This window comes from Cucurbita pepo, chromosome 3 (assembly GCF_057944985.1).
Source record: "Cucurbita pepo subsp. pepo isolate OVF chromosome 3, ASM5794498v1, whole genome shotgun sequence".
NCBI classification, from domain to species: domain Eukaryota; kingdom Viridiplantae; phylum Streptophyta; class Magnoliopsida; order Cucurbitales; family Cucurbitaceae; genus Cucurbita; species Cucurbita pepo.
Window position 1 is genome coordinate 4531521 of NC_141800.1, and position 21903 is coordinate 4553423.

The 21903-nt window shown below is 35.3% G+C and overlaps 2 protein-coding genes across 2 annotated transcripts; both read right to left on the minus strand.

Annotated features, from left to right (window-relative positions):
* On the minus strand, positions 1–7516 carry LOC111791045 (methionine aminopeptidase 2B). The gene is made up of 12 exons (XM_023672227.2): positions 7356–7516; positions 7107–7262; positions 5510–5546; positions 5292–5399; positions 3922–4021; positions 3679–3824; positions 3512–3603; positions 3326–3420; positions 1738–1834; positions 1325–1468; positions 1021–1238; positions 1–408 (listed from the first exon to the last, which is right to left on the minus strand). The coding sequence occupies exons 2-12, from the start codon at positions 7231–7233 to the stop codon at positions 298–300; spliced, it is 1275 nt and encodes a 424-aa protein (XP_023527995.1). The 5' UTR covers positions 7234–7262; positions 7356–7516; the 3' UTR covers positions 1–297.
* Positions 7517–11837: 4321 nt separating this feature from the next.
* LOC111791048 (putative indole-3-pyruvate monooxygenase YUCCA10) lies at positions 11838–14644 on the minus strand. The gene is made up of 4 exons (XM_023672230.2): positions 13943–14644; positions 12697–12930; positions 12296–12421; positions 11838–12162 (listed from the first exon to the last, which is right to left on the minus strand). Exons 1-4 carry the CDS (start codon positions 14552–14554, stop codon positions 11986–11988), a joined length of 1149 nt encoding a protein of 382 aa, XP_023527998.2. The 5' UTR covers positions 14555–14644; the 3' UTR covers positions 11838–11985.
* Between the last annotated feature and the right edge of the window lie 7259 nt (positions 14645–21903).

Below are 21903 nucleotides of genomic sequence, written 5' to 3' on the forward strand. Positions count from 1 at the left end.
TAAAGAGAAAAGAAACCAACTAGAAAAATTAAAAAGTTTGATTACAAGCATAATTGGTCTATAACTTAACAAAAATAAATATTGTTCATTCAAGAAAGGTGCAACTTAAAATGGTCTGTAATAATGTAAGAAGGCTCATACACTCGAGAGTAGCACTGAATAACACTTAATAATTGACCATTTATGTATAGATGATATAGCCTTTAAAGTGTATAGAGGAAGACTCCATTTCAAACATATTGCACTGTCTTGGAAGCCATTGTTATATCAGAAGCTTCAGATTAGCACTAAGCATTATCAATAGTCTTCTCCTCTGGATATCACTTCCTTGCAGGTTGGCCTCAGTAAAATGGTATGCTCAAACTGAGAAACATAGCTCCCCTTGTTATCACATAATGGTGGGTAGGCCTGTCCACAATCATTAAGAACATCAATTTTGCTAAAAGCACCCGAAACACACCCGCCATCAGAATCAGAATCAAAATCATATCAAAGAAGTAAGGAATACTATCTCCATTAGTATGAGGCATTTTGAAAAAAGGAGCTGATGCTCAAAGTAAACAATATCATACCATTGTGGAGAGTCGAGGTTCCTAACATGGTATCAGAGTCATACCTTTAACTTAGTCAAAAATGACTCAAGTGTCGAACAAATGGTGTACTTTGTTCGAGGGCTCCATAAAAGGAGTCAAGTCTCGATTAAGAGAAAGGCTATTTGAGGACTCCATAGGCCCTGGAGAGGCTCTATGGTGCACTTTGTTTGAGGGAAGATTGTTGAGTTTAGGAATATATCTCCATTGGTATGAGGTCTTTTGGGGAAACAAAAAACAACTCAAAGTGGACAATAACATACCATTGTCGAGAGTCGAGGTTCCTAACAGTGAGTCGGTGCACACTAACTAGATTTAAACTTTCCTCTTTATGAAAAGGGAAACAAGAAAATTACAAGCTGATTTACACTAATTCATCTCTTAATATCATGTCAAAGATATAAAGCTAATAAGGGTAGAAGAGGAGCACCTGAACGATGCCGGAATCACACAAATTCTTTAATGCCATAAGATACTTAGTCTCCCCGAGGCGATCCAAATATCGTCTGCAGAATGCCAACGTAGAGAAGTTATTGTTAATGGTCGCCAACAGTTGCTTGGCTCTTGGCAACCTCAGTGGAACATGGCCAACGTCAAAGTTCTTCATGTAGTGGCTACATTCAAGATCTTCTCTAACGTATCCTTTCCCTGGATAAAGCATAGATGATCCCCAGTATCAACAAGAGCAATCCGTAATATATAACAATTACTTCCAAACTTGCATAAATTCATACCAGTTGATCCAAAAGTTTCAATTGCAAAGAATTCACCCTCTTCCATTTTGGTTTGCTCCCCCCCTTTCACAATAGGAACGGATTTACCCGCATGGATCTGGTAACGACCAATGCTATGTCCATTCAAGTTTCGAATGCTTTTGACTGAAAACGAAAAAAGGTTGTTCATTAAAATCTATTCTAAAATGCACAAATCCAGTAGCTAACATGCTTTAATGATGTATGAGAGACCAAAATGTTCAAAGCTGCCGAGTATGAAGACGGGAAGGATTTTGGAATAGCCGAGATTCAACTGTATAGCGTATCTTCAGGTACTTTGAAGTCAATTTCCCAATTCGTTATCACTACGGATTAGTTTTTTGCCTTTTATATTTATGAGTGTTCGGACTAACTTGACAAATGAAATACAATACCTTGATACACCTTTCCATTAATTTCGACCTCGTATGACTCCATGACCTCCTGGATTGCAGCACCAACATCACAAAGTCGTACGTCGATTCCAGACTCCTAAAAAAATAAGTGAGTTTATTAGTAGGGGATTCGAGCAGCCACCAAATTCATTTGAAACATCAATAAATAGAAGTCTAGTGCTTTTGTAATGCAATCTTTAAGCGAATAAACAAACGCAGAATAAGTATAATCTATCGAACTTTTTTCATAGTTGTATTGCATTCTTTGATAGTAACTTGATAAATAGTTGTTTTAACTGCAAATATTTTCATCCAATATGGCTTTGTGTAATTCAGAAAAAAGAAAAATGAATAGAACTTTCATTAAGATTAATTTTTTGGCGAGCAAGAGAGAGAGATAACACCAAGACACCAAAGAAGGTGTGAGATTCCACATCAGTTGGGGAGGAGAACGAAACATTCTTTATAAAAGTGTAGAAACCTCCCTCTAGCAGAAGCGTTTTAAAAACCTTGAGGGGAGCCCCAAAGGGAAAGCCCAAAAATGACAATATCTGCTAGCGGCGGGCTTGGGTTGTTACAAATGGTATCAAAGTCAGACACCGAGCAATGTGTAAGTGAGGACATTGGGCCCCAAAGGTGGGTGGATTGTGAGATCCCACATCGATTAGAGAGAGGAACGAGTGCCAACGAGGACGCTGGGCCCCAAAGGTGGGTGGATTGTGAGATCTCACATCAATTGGAGAGGAGAACGAGTGCCAACGAGGACGCTGGGCCCCAAAGGTGGGTGGCTTGTGAGATCTCACATCAATTGGGAGGAGAATGCGTGCCAACGAGGACGCTAAACCCCCGAAGGGGGGTGGATTCTGGGATCCCACATTGGATGGGGAGGAGAACGAAGCATTCTTTACAAGAGTGTAGAAACCTCCCCCAAGCAGACGCGTTTTAAAAACCTCGAGGGAAAGCCTAAAAGGAAAAGCCCACAGAGGACAATATCTGGTAGTGGTGGGCTTGGATGGTTACAGAAGGTGTCTAAATAATTACCAGCTAACTCCCCCTTAGTTTGTTGTCTGAGAAATGAAGAGGCACTCGACCATCTCTTCCTTCATTGTCCAGCTGCTGTAAACAGTTGGTCGGTCCTGTTCAAGGAGTTCAGTGTTGCCTCATATCTTCCTAAAAGGATTGATGATTGCCTCTTGGAAGTGTTCAATGGCAGGTTTTAAAAGAAAAAGGGGAAATTTTATGGCGTTGTGTTACTCGAGCCCTTTCTAGGAACCTTTGAACAGACAGAAATCTAAGAACCTTTGAACAGACAGAAATCTAAGAACCTTTGAACATGAGCTTTCTTCTTTTGATTCTATCTGTCTTAATATTCTCAATCGTGCTTCTTGGTGATGCACAAAACACTCAAAATCTATTGTACTTATAGCCAATTCATGATTATAACAATTGGAAGATCTTCCTATAGTAGTGCTTTGAGAAGGGGTCCCCTCAACCCCTTAGGTTGTTCTTTTGGATTTTGAGTGAATATAAATATCTCACAATTTCTTATAAAAATAAATAAATAAGAAAAACATTTACCAAATCCTACCTTGATGCCGGTGTTCGTTGCTTCACGTGAGGCTTCGAGTAGAGGATCGAACATAGGATTGAATGCAACCGTAAATGCACAATCAATTATGCATCCTGCACTCACCAATAAACCAGTTTCAATGACTCCTGGAATATGTTATTATCCACAAGATACACGGCGAAGTCACTGAAACACAATATTTACCGTCAATATGTGTTCCAAAATCCAATTTCATGACATCATCGTACTGAAGCACGGTCTTATCTCCGGTGTTCGGAGTCCAATGAGCAGCAACCCTGAAAGAAAAGAATCCCAGACCATCAATAAATACTCGAGAAAAAATATATTCGATTCCACGTCTTTAATATTACCAGTTCAAAGAACATCCTGTAGGAAATGCTATGCCTGCTTGCAAGCCATTCTCGGATATTAGCTTTCGAACCGTGTCTTCTAATGTCTCACATAGGTCAGTCATTAACATCCCTGGCTTCACTATGCTTCTTATGTATTTTCTTACCTAATAGCAATGAGAGGGACAAAAAAGGTTAGCTAATTCTAAAGCATTGCAGATCCTCTCGATTTACATGAACACTAATATGATCACGTTACATTACCTGACGATGAACTTCAGCTGCTCGTCGAACAGAATTGTACATTGGCTTTTCAAGGCGCTCCAACTCCCTCTTCTCTTCAGATGTAGTCCTCCACAGGTTACTGATGTAGATAACAAAGAAAATAGAGTCAGATATCGAGGACTTCGATAAAGAATCTGCATAGCTACATTTAAGTTTCCAGACACTACAAGGTTTTGATGAATATCCCTTTTAACTTTTGTATCGTATCGTGGCATAACGGAGAACTTTTAGAATTCTCCATTATCCTGTTCATGAATGGTTGGACAACCAATCCCCTCTTGTTCTGTAACTCAATAAAGTACACAAGGGCAAACTTTTTTTTAGTAAGAAACCGAGCTTTCATTGTGAAAAAATGAAAGAATGTATAAGGACATACAAAACTAAGCCCACAAAATGAGTCCTCAACTACAGGAAACGACTTTAATCCAAAAGAATACAACCAAGTTGATAATTAAAAAACCAATTAACGGATGCCCATAACGACGCATGAAATCTCACCACCTCCAAAGACACCTCTACCGTTCTAAAAAGTCTACTATTCCTCCCTAGCCACACTCCCCTCAAGGTAGCAAAACAGCAGGCATGCCATAACCCTCTCCTTGTCTCGAAAATGAGGATTCACCAGTATTTTCTCAATTGAAGAGTGGCCGTCCCAATTACGCACCACGGTAACTCTAAACAAACTAAAGCATTGATTTCAGAGGGAGTAGACAAACAAGCATCCCCACGAAAGATAATCCAGAACCTCCATTGCGGACACAAAACCAAGGGAGAATGTCATTGGATTCAATCATGGGTGTTTACTCTCCCATGTAAGACTTTCCAACCAAAGAGGACTTTACAAACTAGGAGAAAAGGAAGAATTTGGCAATAGTTGTGAGATCCCACACATCAGGTGGGGAGGAGAACGAAGCATTCTTTATAAGGGTGTGGAAACTTCTCCCTAGAAGACGCATTTTAAAAACCTTGAGCGGAAACTCGAAAGGGAAAGCCCAAGGAGGACAATGTCTGCTAGCGGTGGGCTTGGGCTGTTTCAATAAAATCTGGACTCTTTCAACTCACCACCAAGAGTCCACTCATAAGGGTGCAATTATACATAATATTTCTATGCCACGAGACATTTGATTCTTTGGAGAATTTCAACAGCGATTTTGCCAACAATTCCTCATTTCATAATCACAGTCTACTAAGCCCATCCTGCAATATTTTCCATTCAATTTGAAAGATGACTTACAAGTTACAAGGGTATCTATTCAACATATTGCTCACGAAACAATATACGTTTTGAACGATAATATTTGACAAGAAAATTATTATCGTGCAGAATTAAAACCAAGTCTTATACTCACTCATCCTTGTACTGTTGAATTTCACCCTCTGGAAAATCCCCAGACGGGAAAAGATCGACGACAGGAATAGATGGTGGATCCGTCTGTTGAGGTGTCTCTTTCTTTTTCCTATTCATGAAAGAAAAATATTAAATATGAAGACGGCCTTGCAATCCCAAGACATAGGGGAACGCATATGCACACAAGAAGCAGTTCAACTAAAAATAAATGATTCTCACTTGCTTTTATTTTTCTTCTTCTTTTTCTTTGACCCTTCTGCAAAATGAGGGAAAATATCAGCTTAGTACTAAAATCAGTAAAACCATCTATAAAATGGAATTAAAAATCTCCATTAGTGTCTAACCTTATAATAAAATTACTTTTCAATACTTCCAATCAAAAAGTTATTAATTACGAAAAATATTACAAGCGGAGCGCAGAAGAGTACAAGTAAAACTTCGATTTTTTAAAATTTACAAATCTACTATACACAAAATCAAAAGTTTAAGGACTTATTAGGCACTTTCGAAAGTTTAAGAATCAAATAAACACAAATCTCGAAGTATAGAGACTAAATATGGATATAACCTACTTCATGAACAAAAAAGCCAACCAAGAAAAACTACAAAAAGGAGTGCAGCGTTTGGTGGTTCGAATAGCAATTACATGCGCCAACTCCAACTCCGAACATCTGCCTTCAACCATCAATCCAAAAAAGTTCCCCTGCTCCATTCTAACCAAATATTCCACAACATAGTGAGAGGGAAAAAGGCAAACAGACAAGCAACTCACTCCGTGTTTACCTCAAAATAGAGAATTAATGATAAAATGTCCATCATCATCGCAAAAAACAAATCAAAAGTATGCGAGAAGTGAGACCCCAGACGTTGATACCCATTAGCAGAAGGAAAAGGCTACAACGGTGATTTAAATATTTCAAAACATAAATTACAAAGACTACACCAAGGACAAAAGAAAAATCTCACCTGAGTAACGTTTATGGTGTTAATCTTCCCTACAACCAACAAGGTACAAAAAGAACCAAATTTTCTTTGAAATTTTCAACTTTGGAGAAAAAAATATGGAGAGATAGAGAGTGATAAATTAAACTGGACTTTCACTTGAAAGGAACAATAAATAAAAAATGACCAATGTACACGAATTAAAAGGTCGACCATAATTCGAACTAAGAAAGGGAGCTTATATTTCAATCTATCAACCGAAAAGGCCTTCACAAAAACAAAAATCGAAAGAGGACAAATTGCCCGTCGACTAAATGATCGACGATATTGGGGAGCTCTGGGGACTTGGCTCTGGTGGAAAATCCCTTCTTTCCACCAGAGCCAAGTCCCACCAGCAACAGGATATCACTCATATTAACTCACAACAGCAAAACACTGAGCTACAAAGCATCAATATACAAAAGAAACTTCTCAAACCATTTAGCTATGCGACCCAAATTTCTAAGCCTCAAATTTCCTATTCCCAGCATGCCTAAAAGCCTCAAGCTAGGTCATTTAAAAGATATCTTAAATTCCTTAACACAAGAAAATTAGCCAAAGTACTTGCTATCAAGCATAATGAAGTATTGTCATAAGCAAACAACAAATAAAAAAGATGATGAACTCAACTCTAAATTGAACATGAAGGAACTGCAACAACTGATTGGACCTAATCTGAAGCTAATCAATCCAAAAGATATGAAACCTTCAAATTTTCTTAGGGAATTTCATTATATCTATTTGGAACCCTAATAAGGGTTTTCCCACGATTCTCTGTATTCATTCAACAATCAGAATCAAACGAGAATCCAGCTATGAAAACAAAACAATTCACCTTTCACATCATCTCCGTCCTTTTGCGACGCCGGAGCAAGTTCGACGGAATCCTGTTCATTCCCATTACTGGGTTCTGAAGCCCCATCTTCATGAACAGGAACTTCTTTGTGATTTTCGTCAGCCATAGTAAGAAAAACCTTAGCGGCGGCGATTGCTATCAACCAGAGGAATAATAGTATCAACAAAACAAAAGAAGGGAATGTAAATCAAAAGAAACATAGAAAAACGTGAAGCAGTAACAACTTACGGATTTTTTCTCCTTTGGCTTGAACGATGAAAAAGAGGAAAGTTGTGAATGAAAGAACCCTATTGCGCCGGGAAAATAAGAGTTGAAAATTGGTGGGTTCTTACCAAAATTTGGTTTTGTTTAAGGCTTAAACCCTTTTGTGACGAGGGGGACATATATAGTCTATTGACATGTGCGAGCCTTGGCCCTCTTGGGTTGGATCCTCTAGCTCAAACCACTTCAACTTGAACATCTCAAAAACAAATCTTTTCCATCATCCTCTTTTGAGTTAGCTATTTTGCTATTTTTTTTAAAATGTTTTTTTGGTTTTGATTTGTCGTTTGTTCTTTGTGGTTTTGATTTCATTGATATGGTTATCTGTTAAGGTTGCGATTTGTTTGTACTTTGTTAGATTTGTTATGTTCTTATTTGTATTTGTTCAATATTAGTCAATTCTTTTGATCTTGTGTTGTATTTGTTCCATTTGTGGTTCTTTTTTTATGTAGGTTTTGATATATCTTTTGTATGGAAGTCTAAGAGTGGAACGCACGTTCAATGATGAAGGAGGACACGCGTCAGACTGTGAGATATGCAACGTGTCACAACCCAACAATGGTTGTGCCCCCAAGTATGTCATTGAGGACGATGACTAGTTCGATTGGCAAAGACAAATCTCGCCTAAGGTCCGACGAAGACATAAAGTCGGGGCGAAAAATATATATAGGGCTTAATTTCCCTCAAGGCTGGTCATGAGCATGTTAAGATCATGATGCCGCACGGTAAAAAATGTAGGACCGTAACACAACACGCCACGACATTAGCAGTTGACTTGATCCGACATGCAAATGTAGTCCAACCTGATAACCTGCATGCGACCCAAACCGCCCACCTGACCCAATTTGGTTCTGTAGCTCCTCTCCCCACCGTGCCATGCGTCGTGCAATAGGTCCGCTACGCTACCTAGACAGACATGGCTATTCATGTGTGTAGCCGCGCTTATTCTTCCCCCTTTGCTTGTATGTTTATAGGTTATGAAATTTGTGTTCGGATGATTGATCAAAATATCTCTCCAATAAGCGTGCATGAAGTTTTAAAATAAGTTTCCGATGCTTTAGGTGAGTTAAAGCTTCATCCGTTTAATGTTTAAAGTAGTAATATCAAAAGTATATTCGCAGTGTATCAATATTCATTTAAAATGAAAAGTAAATTGTGATCGAGTCAAAGATCCCAACATATCTCTCCCGCCGACCTATGATCGGCTCGACAACAATATCATATAAAATAAGTACTAATATAGTAGTCCACTTCAATCAAGACTCTGCTACCTGTGTTAAACTTGACACCACTTTATATTTGATATCAACACAAACACTGTAGCTTATTGTACAAAGTACCACACCCGAGCAAAATCTCTATTTTGCAGGTCTCTCGTGTCGTTTATCGCTAAGTCAACTCGGCACATCAACCGCTTAGTTAATTAATACTAACTAAAAAAAAAAAAAAAAAAAAAAAAAAAAAAAAAAAAAGACCTTTTATTTATAAAATGGTGTCGTCAATAATAGATTAAATTTAAAAGAAAAATAAATATACGAAAGAGTTGATTGATTGGATGGAATAGCCATTTATGTACGGATTTCAATTTGTACTTGATTTTGACTTTTGATAACTTCAAATCCGCTTGTTTGATTATTTAAAAAAATAAAATGGAGATCATCTCGCCGGATACGGCGTCGTGTCGTTCAAAAAATAGAATTTTAACAATTTATAAATATTAATTTATATTGTTTCATTTTAATCCTAAGTTTGTTAGATATTAGTTGCATTTGTTTGAAATAATGTTTGAAATAATGGCATTTTTTATTGTTCAAAAAATAAAAATAATTATTGGCTTTGTTTATTAAAAATGGTCGTCATAGTTGAAACCAATAATTGACTAAAAATCATTAAAAAATAAAAATAAAAATAAAATGCATTATAAAATGGAATAATAATTGTAGACATGACCCTTGCCCTTTTGTTTACATGACCCAACCCTATCTTTTAATATTACGAATTATAAATTCAACCTCACACCAAGCCTATAAAAACATTATAATATAAACTATACAAAATATTTATTTTTCATATTAACGTTGACAACTCAACTCAATCTAATCCAAATAAGTTCATAACAATACCCCAACGGTAAATTATGAACTCGATTTTTCTAGAAGACGCGTTTTAAAGCGGGAAGCCCGAATGAGAAAGCTCAAAGAGGACAATATCGGCTAGTGGTGGGCGTGTGCGGTTACAATTGAACCAACCCAGTTCATAAAATTATTTGAATTGATTGGTTCAAGTTGTTCCGGTAATTTATTCAAATTTTGTTTTTGTATGTCAGCAAAGGACGCTGGGCCCTAAAGGGGGTGGATTGTGATATCCCACATGGTTGGGGAGGAGAATGAAACACCTTTTATAAGGGTGTGAAAATGTTTCCCTAGAAGACGGGTTTTAAAGCGGGAAGCCTGAAAGGGAAATCTAAAGCGGGAAGCCTGAAAGGGAAATCTCAAAGAGGACAATATCTGGAAGTGGTGGGCGAAGGCCGTTACAATTGAATCAACCCAGTTCATAAAATTATTTGAATTGATTGGTTCAAGTTGTTCCGGTCATTTATTCAAATTTTGTTTTTGTATGTCAGCAAAGGACCTGGGCCCTAAAGGGGGTGGATTGTGATATCCCACATGGTTGGGGAGGAGAATGAAACTCCCTTTATAAGGGTGTGAAAATGTTTCCCTAGAAGACGCGTTTTGAAGCGGGAAGCCTGAAAGGGAAATCTCAAAGAAGACAATATCTGCTAGCGGTGGGCATGGACGGTTACAATTGAACCAACCCAGTTCATAAAATTTTTATTTATTTGAACCCAACTTAACCCAACCCAAATAAGTTTATAACCGTACCCAAATCGATGATATTAAAATAAGATAAAGGAAGACATAAAATATTGAAAGTTGTTGTGTTATAAATATTGGACGGTTGTGTTGAGTGGCTGGGAGAGGCATCATAGGTGTTGTTGAGAGGGATGAAGGGGTTAGGGTTGAAGAAGAAGGAAAGGGTGGAGGAAGGTGGTAAGAGGTTGCTAATCAGTGTAAATGTTGTGGGAAGTTCAGGTCCATTAAGATTTGTGGCGAAGGAGGAAGATTTGGTGTGTGAAGTTATTCATGCTGCGCTCAAATCTTATGCTCGTCAAGCTCGTCTTCCTCTTCTTGGCACTCATGCTTCCAACTTTCTTCTCTATTCTTCTAATTCTGAGGACCCATATGCCTGTACTTTCTGCTACCCTTTCTCTAATATTCTTTCCTTTTTTATTGTTTATTTCCATCTTTAAATTTGGGTTAAATTCTCGTTTTGGTTTTGGTTTTCGTATTCCGACCGTATGGAGACTAGAATAAAATGAAGCTTAAGCTCCGAAGGAAAGAAGAAAGACGAGTGAACCCAAAAAATATTTCTAAATAACAAATCATTACTAGAGATGTTTATGGGTCGGGGAGGGGAAGACTTCTCCGTTCTATTCCCGCCACCTATTTCATGCCAAAATTTTCATTTATTTTTGTGGGGATCTGGGTTCAGTAGATAATTTTTTCTAGTTTGTTATAAAGTTGTTATTTTTCAATATAATTTTTTAAAAAAGATTATAAAAAATCTTAAGTAGATTTTTAATATAGCCAAAAAAATGTGTGTATATAGATACGTGTGTGTGATGAAAATATATTTATATTAGGTAGGGTGGGGACGAGGAATATAGTCTCGTCCCCAGCTCCATTTATTTAAGGGAAAAAAAAAAATTCTTCACTCTCTCTTTATTCTCCGTCTAAACGAAGAATCTCCTTCTCATTTGAGACGGGTCTCTACAAGTCAAATAAGCATCTCTACATTTAACCTACGAGACCCAAATCCCTCAAGAATCTACTCCATATCATGCCAAAAATTTCCGTTTAAAAAGACAATAAAAGGGGTGGAGAGATTTTTTTTCCTGTTAGCTCCCGTGTGTCCACCCCTAATACTTGACCCGTACAACATCGCTTCAAATAATCTACTTATGATCTTTATGATATCAAAACATACACAACAAAGTTTGATGTGTAGCTACACAAGTATTACTCAATGATATGGTTTGGGTTCATGTTTTGTGGCAGCTCTTAATCCAATGGAAACCATAGGATCAAAGCATGCAAGAAACTTTGTGCTATGCAAGAAGGCAGCCACAGCGTCCCCATTGCCAGCTGATCAAAACATGAAAAAGCTAATGACACTAAAGGAAAGCCATGGCTGGAAGGCTTGGATTAACAAGTCCTTGAGTTTTAAGATACCCTCCCATTGATATATCTCTTGCTATATTGTATTATCGAAGAAGGTAATTTTAAAGAACGTTCGTTAAACCGCTCTCACAACACATACATAATCTAAGCGTTCTTAAACCTACACAATACTCTTATTTAAACCGTAAAGAAAATCAAAGGAGAAGTCTTCACATAAAGGAATTCATAACTCATTCATGATTAAGATCGATTCACACGTAACATATTACATATTTCATGGCCCAATCGAATATATATGTATATTTTTTTATATATATTTGGTTAACTAAGATCCACCATTTCTTCTTCTTCTTCTTCTATCCACACTTGTAGATTTGAGATGCGATATCTTTAGCAACGTTTTGTGCATCAAAATTCGATCCATGTAGCCCTCTCCTTGATAGTCCTACACAATATAACCCATTCTTTCCCTTCCAATGGTTAGGGTAGCTAGGTTTCGGTAGTCCATCGTCGTTCAAAAGATACTCATCTCCCTGCATCGATATCATTTATGTTATTTGATTTCATTTCTTAAAAAAAAGAAAAAAACTTTAAAACTTATGTTTGATTAGTACATATAGTTAAAAAAATGTCTAATAGATCTCTAAACTTAATGTTTGTTCATACCTTCAACCACAAATTTGTTGACCTTTTGAAGCCGGTGCAGAAGATTATAGAGTCGAATGGGCAATATTTTCCATTTTTAAATAATATATTATTGCCATTTATGCTTGAGATTTCTGTAGACAAGACCTGGAAAATTAGGAAGGAAATAAAAAGTTAATATAATAAATTCATTTTCTATGAAGGTTAATAAAATAAATCAATGTCGGGGCGGGAATGCTCCCAATCCCACCTCGGGACGCGTAAACCGTTAGTTGACCAACAGAAAGATGATTGATCGTTAATTTACAGACTAAATTTTTGACATTTAGACGATTTTAGTAATATATTCTTCGTCCCTATTCCTGTAAGAAAAACGAGGATAAATTTTTTTCTCGAGACCTAGACGTGTTGCATAAAAGTACCTGAATTTGACCGGATTTAATTTTGTGAACGGTTCCTCGATCAATGACAGGATATTTTCCATACTTGATTTTCATGGCCATTGGGCCCTCAGCTGGTTTGATGATTCCATATTTAGTGGGGTTTCCATAAACTAGTTTGCTCGCCATGATCATTAACCAATCCACACACCCAACTGAAAAATACTTCAACATAACCAATCCACACTTCACCATTCCTCTCGACACAACATGAACCTGTTTCATCATAAACACGTCTACTAAAAATAAGTTTCCACACCTTTAAAATAAATGTTTCATAATTCACCTTTAGGAACCAACGTCTTAGCTAGCACACCATTTAGTGTTTGGTTATGATACCATTTATAACAACCCAAATTCACCGTTAGCAGATATTGTTCTTTTTAACACATTACATATCGCCATCAACCTCACGGTTTAAGACGCGTCTATGAACAAATGGACTAAATGTTCCAAATGGTATATTATCTTTCATTATTAAATATATTAAAATTCTTGAATTTTACCTATAAATGTATAAAACATTCCTAATTAGGTCATTTTGGAAAGAAAATGGAAATAAAAAATTGTTGCATTAAATAATAATATCAAAATATATTTTACGTGAAAGAAATGAATTTCCTTTTCTAGCAGCTTGAATTTTGGTTCATGAATTAAGTAACATTCAGACTAAATATTCAAAACATATATTAATAAAATAAAATAAAAATAAAAAATATTTCAATACCAAATATATTTCTATATATATATAATAATAATTTAAAAGTTTTATATTTGGTCACCCAATCATGTGATATGTCCCATAATTAATTAAAATAAATCAATAAATGGAATAAATAAAAAATACAAAAGGTTTAAATTTATATATATATGGTATGGCCAATTTTCCAACATGACCCATTTGTTATTATACTTAAAAATAGTAAAATTTAACAAATTTGATAATTTTAAACTATTAAGAAATCCAACATGCCATAAAAGAAATTCATTTGTATCACGAAAGTAAATAAAGCTTAAATTTGATAAATATATCTTTTATGTGTAAATATGTAAATTAATTTTTTTTTTTTTATTAAAAATAATATTCTCGATTTATTTCAAAAATTTTTAAAAATAAAATTTGTATAATTATTTTAGTTCTTGAAATTTTAAAATTGTTTGATATAATTATAAATAAAATAATTTTAAACCGATATTATATATATAAATAAATAAAAAAAGATATTACCGGGCTTCGAATAAGCAGGGAAGTATGGGCACCATGAAGAGCAAGATCCAAACCGATTTCCATACCCGAATTACCCGACCCGACAACCAAAACATTCTTCCCTTCATACCCCTTCCCTGACTTAAACTCAGTGGAGTGCATAACTTCGCCGCCGAATCCCCCAATCCCCTCCACTACCGGCGTGTAAGCCTCCGCCGTCTCTCCCGTCGCCACCACCAAAAACCCACTGGCAAACTCCTCAATTTCACCGTCGTCCAACTTCCTAGCTCTGACCCGCCATTTCTTTTCCGCTGAATCGAACTCTGCCGCCTCCACATTCCGGCGATACAGCGGCTGGATTCCAAAATTCGCGGTGTAACTGTCCAAATAGTCGAGGAAAATGGCTTTGGGAACGTATTTAGGAGCGGAGGAAGGGAAGGGCATTCCGGGAAGCTGGCAAAATTTCTTTGGGAGGTGGAGGTGAAGACGGTCGTAGGAATGCTTCCTCCAGAGGGGAGCGGAACAGTCGTCTCTTTCGAGGATTATGTAAGGGATTGATGAGAGGGTTAGAGTGGCGGCGGTGGCGAGACCGGAGGGACCGGCTCCGATGATTATCACTGCAATGTCCGCCATGGAAGCTCTGGTTTTGGTTGATTGAAGGTTTACAGAGGAAGCAGGGGAATGGTGGAGGAGAAAGGAGGTTTTGAGAGATTTTTATAACACAATAATTATATGCACAAAACTATGATTAACCCAATTTAAGTATAAAATTACTAAAAATATATTTTATTAAAAAATATTACCATAATCAAATCCTAATTTCGGAGTTTCATTTAAGGATAATTTTATTAATTAATATTACCATAATCAAATACTAATTTCGGAGTTTCCATTTATAAAATATTTTTGTTTAAAGAATAATTTTATTAAAATTATGACCGTTCTTTTAAAAAAAAATTTAGTTATTAATAAATTCTTGGTTTATTTGATTTTACTTAATAATTTAATTTAACGATACCTTCGTGCACGATATGATTTTTTATTTTATTTTTTAAGAATAAAATGTTGAACATAAAGATGTTTTATACCATTTTTCTATTAATTTTCTAAAATTTTAAATTAAAAAAAAGGTAAAAAAAAAAAATTATATGCAAATTAATTTTTAAAATCAAATACCCAAAAATCTATCAATGTGAAAAACGTGTTTCATAGCCATTTTTGTGTATTGATTTTCTAAAATTTTAAATAAGAAGAATAAAAGTTTTATAAGCAAATTAATTTTTAAAATGTATTCACTAAGGAGAGGTTTCTACACTCTTCAGGCCCAGCGTCCTTGCTGGCACAATGCCTAACTTTGATACAATTTGTAACAATCGAGGACCATCACTAGTGGATATTGTCTGCTTTTGTCCTTGTTCGTTTTAAAACTATGAGACTGATGATAATATGTAACGAGCCAAAACAAATAATATTTGGTAGCGGTAGCCTTAGACGATTACCATTTATCTCTTTCTATTTATTGTACCGAAATATTATTAGATTTTTTCTTAAAACAAAAAAGTTTAAATCTCCTCCCAACTTTTTTATTTCAATTTGATTTTTAAACAATGAAGAAATTAGGTAATAGCATAAAAGTAAATCCAAACTTTATTTTTAAGGAAAATGTAAAATAATAATTCATATAATACAATTTAATAAAATTCTCAATTTATTTTTGTAAAGATTGGAACAAGTAACTAGCGGTACAGATTTTTTTTCTATTTATTATTCTTTCAAAAAGTAATTATTTTAACGAAACTTTTTAATATATACATTTTATTTTTTTTAATATAACCTATTAAAAAGTGTTGATTTATGTAGAAATTGAAGTTAAATCATGATGTTGTAAATTATTATTTTTGTTGATAAAATCATTTTACCAACTATGGTAAACAAACTATAAAATTAATCAACATTTTGTTATAAGGACAAAATTTGATAATATAATTTTTAAATTTAAGAAAAAAAAAAAGGGTAATTACTTTTTTTCGACTAATAAATAATTTAATCGAACCAGCACAAAAAAGAAATGTTTCCAAATTCAAAAATATTTGTTATTACATAAATAAAAAAAAATGAAAGTACCACGTTAAATTTATTGAAACGTAACGACATAAAACTTATTGGAACTTAGAATAGAATATAAAACTTGGAAATAGAATTTAAAAAGTCTCTTTGAAGCAGGGTAGGGACAGAGCGGGAATGGGGAATAAAATTATCGTCCTCGAGCCCATTCATCTAACGGGGAGAAATCTTTCTCCACTCTCTCCCCCATTCTCCATTTAAACGGAAATCTCCGCCTCTTTCGAAATGGGTCCCACGAAGCCTCGACCCAGGTTGAAATCTCTAATTTTACAAGGTTCATTTTTCAACTCTATTTCATTTTAATCTATTTACTTTCAAAATGTCCATTTGGATGACTTAGAAAGATGACAATTCTAAACTTTTTCTTCTTTACCTAGTTGCGTTTTTTTTCGAGGGACCACGATCACTTTTCAAAAATATTAAGACCAAAATGGACCGAAACAAACCAAATTTTAAATTAACACGATCAAAATGAACATTTTAAAAACATTTTAAAAGTACAAAAACTAAAAAAAATATAGGTACCAAAGTGGTATTTTAAATTGAAAGCTAGCTGGTATTGCAATCTTGAAGAGGTGGCATAGGCCCAAAGCTTGAGTTTTTTTGGATAGGCCCAACAAAGCCCCAAAAGCTTTGATACACATGAACTCTGGACAAACTCTTTGCCAATTTGAGTATAGTTCAACTAAGTTTATACCTTAAATAAGAGATCATATGTTCGAATTTGTCTAATTCCACAAGTTGTTGAATTAAATAATGATAATATCACGTTACGAACACACTTAAATCGTGGATTCTTCTAGAGCTAATTTTCTCTTGAAGGTAGAGGTTGAAAACTTCCTCCCCACAGAAACCCTCTTAGAAATTCAAGAGTATTTATAATAAAGCAATGTATCAATTGTTTCTGCTTTCCCTCAAGGCTTTAAAGCACGTCTTTACTTGTACACTTCGCCTCGTCATTAAGACATCGTTTGGTGTCTGGCTCTAATATCATTTGTAATGGCCCAAGTCCATTGGTAGCAAATATTGTCCTCTTTAGGCTTTCATTTTCGAGCTTCCCCTCAAGGCTTTAAAACATGTCTGCTAGGAAAAGGTTTCCACGCCCAGTTTCGTTTTCTTCCCAACCAACGTAGAATATCACAGTTATTATCTAAAACTAGCTATAAGTGTATTTTTGATTTTTTTTTTGGAAACTTGAAGGATATTAAAAAAAAAAAAAAAAAAAAAAAAAAAAAAAAAAATCTTTTGAAAATTTAAGGGTACAATTGAAACTAGTAAAAATTCAGAGTATTTTGAAGACAATCTAAAATTCAAAGGTGAATTTATTAGTTCGGCCTATATTTTAATAGTATGAGAGACAAAGTATGCAAAGTAATATATTGGTCGAGAAAGAAAAGACATTATGAGTATAACTCAACTCGATTAAGACATTATGAGAAGTTGAAGTCTCGAGCGTGCTACATTGTTGAACGGAAAAATGGAAAGAGAAACAAAAAAAAAAATTGAGTAGAGAGAGATTTAAATGAGTGGGTATTGGAATGAGAGGAAAATGTTAATTAAATGTGAAGGAGACAATATGGGTCAGGGAGTTTGGTGAAGGACAATGTCAACACCTCTATAATGGGTCAGCCCCCATAACGAGGCACGATGTGAAAGCTCACTCTTAGTAGGGAACGAGACACGTATAAAATTTTCATTGTCATTTAAATTACACGTTTAAATTTAGGGTTTCGTTTAAAGGTAAAAAGTTATAAACTACCGTAATTTTAATAGATTTTACTTTTTAATCCTTTCACTACCAGAGTTTTTTTTTATTAGGGTGTCCAAAAAACTCAATTAACTCAACTTAACTCATACAGTCTGCGTTGAGTTATGAACTTATTTGAATTGAATTGAGTTAAATTTGAAAACCCAATTCTAAGATTGAGTTTAACATCTAACCCGGATCGAGAGTCGAGAGTGGTAGTAGTATAGACGCTGTAAAGATGGGTGGAGTGGAAAGAAAAGTAAGGGTTTGTGGGTTATATGAGGTGGGGGTGCCCCACCCAAAGGCACCCACAAAGGCACCCACAAAGGCACACAAAGGCAGAAGTTTGTAGTTTTTGATGTTCAATCATAAAGCAATTGATTACAAAATCATATGCTTTCATCTCTCACATCACTCTCCATCTTCTGCTCCATTTGCATTTATTATTCCCTCTTTTAACAATGGCCCTTCCTCTCTCTCTCTCTCCATTTGCATTTGTTCCATGGGTCAATGTTTATCTTTTTTCTTTCTACCCATCGCTTTCTTCGGGTTAAAAATATTTTCTTTTCTCCCTCCAATCGATCCCTTTTAGGCTTGGTGTCTTTATTGGTACACTGCCCGATAACCCGGCTCTAATATCATTTCTAACCGCTCAAACCCACTACCAGTAGATATTGGTTGCTTTGGTCATGTCACATATCGTAGCCAACCTCGCGGTTTTGAAATGCTTTTGTTGGGGAGAGGTTTCGACACCCTTGCAAGGAATGCTTCATTCCTCTCTCTAAAGGATGTTAGATCTCACACTTACACACTTTGTTTTTGTAATGTCTTATGTCCAAGATTCGGATCAAGATTTGGAATCTATATTCGACATTTAATTGCTCTGATATCCCTCTACATCTATTGTAACATGACCATGCTACCTACTTGTCTTGAAGTGGTTTTAAGAATGAAACAATTGTCATAAACCAACACGAGTCTTTTTAGCCTGGTTTGTCTCCTCGTTCATTTGCTCCTATGGAAAATTTTGAGGAGATCACCCAACATAAGATTTTTCAAAACTAAACATGTTTAATTTTGAAGTTCTTATGATTAAACCATTGAAAAAAAAAAAAACACAATTTTAGTCTACAAAACTTATGACACTCGAGTTCCAAGTAAAATAAGAGTACATGAATGAACCAAGACCTCATCTGAATGAGAGGAGTCCTAAGAATAGGATAGCTAAAAAAGACTTAAAAGAATTGAAAGTCACTATCTACACCAACAAGATGCATGTTTCTATTCCGTTGCTCAATCTTAAGAACTCTATAGTTAAGCGTGGTTGGAGCAATTTTATATTGCGTTAGCTCTGGGAAATTTTCGTAAGATGCATGTGATCGAGGACAAAACATGGTGAAATAACTCATATTGGTCTGTAGAGATAGTTTTTATTCTTAGAAGCGAGGAGTAAGTAACACGATCATGTCACGTGAGATATAGAGAAATATCGAGACCATCAAATATCGAATTCTAAATAAGAGACGGAGACGATTAATACAAATACCCTAAATGATTATGGGAATTATTGGTTTGATTCTTTCAATTAAAATAAATAAATTTATTTTTTTCCTTTTAATTGAATGAACCTTTTAAATATTGAATTATTATTTTTTTCTCAATTTAAATGTGTGTCGGTTTGTGCTGTTCTGTACATAACCCCACACTGCATGTTTCTTAATAAATCTCTCTGCAAAATCCGACAGTAAAAGATGTCTTTGAACATACTTCAATTTTCATGGTGACTTTGTTTTTCTTCGTCTTTTATAATATAGCTACCAGATATTGTCTGCTTTAATCCGTTATGTATAGTCATCAGCTTCACGATTTTAAAACGCATCGGTCAGAGAAAAGTTTTCACACCCTTATAAAGGTTAAAGATGATTCCCGTTATGGTTCCCTTTCGGTTTTGAATCAAGAAAGATGATTTAATCACTTCCCTGTTCTCTAGACATTGAGGGCGACAGCTAATAGAGGCAGTCAAGGCAGCTGGTTTGAGCCCACAAGAGAAACAAAGGGTCAAAGGTGGTGGCAGTGAGGCTCTCATTCTCCAATATATTCTTTGAGGAGTATTACTTAGAGGAATATGCATACATTATTGGAGTGTGAGGGCATCTCTCCATCAACCCATATGCATATTCTTTACACATCTTAATTATTTGAGGGCAAATCTGTCTTTTCATGTTTTCGACGTTTATTTATTGGTAATCTTTTTTAGGGATGTTTGAAAATTGGGATGATTTGAAATGATGGATTGATTTGATATGTTTTGATCGTAAGTGTTTGGATTACTGTTGAGATCAAATAGTCAAACCCAAATTATGTGACACTCAGTAAAGATAGGGTAGGGTGCATGAATAAACTGAAACTATAATAGAATGACTAAAGAATTGAAAGTTACTACCTATACTAACAATGTGCACCTTCTTTTTCGATGGCTTAATAATAGGAATTTTAAAGTTAAGCTTGTTTTATTTGGAGCAATTATATGTTGAATGATCCTTTGAAAATTTTCTTAAAAAGGACGTGAATGAGAATAAAAGATGCTAGTTAAATATTTAATATGATTCCACAATATTTGGATTTGTTAATAACAGATTCTAGCCAATTGAAAGGGGATTCTGATCAATCTAGAGATCATTTCCATTCTACAAGAGCGTCTTCTGACACACCGCTCGATTTTTAGCTTTGATACCATTTGTAACAGCCAAAACCCACCACTAGCAAATATTGTCCGCTTTGGCCCGTAAGTATGAAGTCGTTTATTTATTTATTGTTGGAAGAATATGTCAATATGATCTTGATAAGGTGCATAGAGGAACTATGAAAGTTACATTTGCCATCTTGCTAGCCCATGAAGGCTGACTTTTCAAAGAGAGTAAACGTCCATACACCTCTACTCATCCCCGACCATCTCACATAGTAAATGAAGTATACATTATTACATTCCTAAAGTTGAAACTCTTTCTCACTCCTTCCATTAGAAAGCCTTGCAATTAAATTTGTTAATCACGGTCATAACTTGTTATAGTAAATAATTTCTTTTAATCGTCATTTGAAGGGTTAAAAGTTTCTTTTGCAGGGAGACGATAAATACCCACAAATTTGCATATAAAAATCTCGAGACTTCCGCCCTTAGAAATTTGAGTATCATCCCGTCATTTCTAAGATTTCAAGTAATTCTTATGGTAGATTGTATCGAGCGATCATTTATTTCTCATAACAGTGGCAAGCAAGAACCAAAATTTATCGAACTCAAATTTAGAATCGAAAGTATTAACTTTTTATCCGAGTATTAATTAGGGTTGATGAGATTAGGTGGATAGCATTTAAGCTCAAGGGATCTTTTTCTGTGGCCTACGTATGATATAGGTTGGAAGAAAATGATATGTACACATCGAGTTGAATTGTTAAAGGCTTCAGTCTTTTTCTTCTGATCATACTATGAATTGCCTCATTTATTTTACGTAAATTACACTTTAAGTTTGGCTTTGGAAAACGAGCCTCTCACTCTTGTTTTCACTACTTCCATCTGTCAAATTAAATTCCATTCCATTAGATTATACCATAATATAGTTATCATCTTCGTTAGCGGTCGCCATTTTCCGACCCATTGGCTATCGACCCATGTCGGGTTTTGTGCCACCATCTTCAGTCGTTCAAGAAAATAATGCTGTTGAGGATAATTAGGAGAGATGTCCTACATCGACTAATAAGAGGCTGATCATGAGTTTATAAATAAGGAATATATCTCGATTGGTACGAGACATTTTGGGGAAACCAAAAGTAAGTCCATGAGAGCTTATGCTCATAAAGAGTCGTGATTTTTAACAGATGCTTGATCATGAAGAGTATTGAATCAAGGATCAGGAGTATCGATTCCTTATCATGTCGAAGATCATCTTACTCGATGAAAAGTTTCATCCATTGGGATTGGATGATGGTTTATGTTCAGACCACTCAACCATCTTTGGATGGTGCTTATCAGACTCTTATCCAAGAACATTCTAGCAATATGATTGGCAGTAAGGTTGTCTGTAATAAGGATCATGTTTTTTGTTTTTAAGTGACA

Bases quoted from the DNA above. Each gene is read 5' to 3' on its own strand.
- LOC111791048 (XM_023672230.2), bottom strand. From the start codon at position 14,554: ATGGCGGACATTGCAGTGATAATCATCGGAGCCGGTCCCTCCGGTCTC. The intron at 12,931-13,942 runs GTAATATCTTTT...ATGATGAAACAG, and splicing joins CCCTGCTTATTCGAAGCCCG to GTTCATGTTGTGTCGAGAGG. The intron at 12,422-12,696 runs GTACTTTTATGC...CTAATTTTCCAG, and splicing joins TTAAATCCGGTCAAATTCAG to GTCTTGTCTACAGAAATCTC.
- LOC111791045 (XM_023672227.2), bottom strand. From the start codon at position 7,233: ATGGCTGACGAAAATCACAAAGAAGTTCCTGTTCATGAAGATGGGGCT. The intron at 3,825-3,921 runs GTAATGTAACGT...CATTGCTATTAG, and splicing joins CAGCTGAAGTTCATCGTCAG to GTAAGAAAATACATAAGAAG. The intron at 409-1,020 runs GTGCTCCTCTTC...GATTGTGGACAG, and splicing joins GTGATTCCGGCATCGTTCAG to GCCTACCCACCATTATGTGA.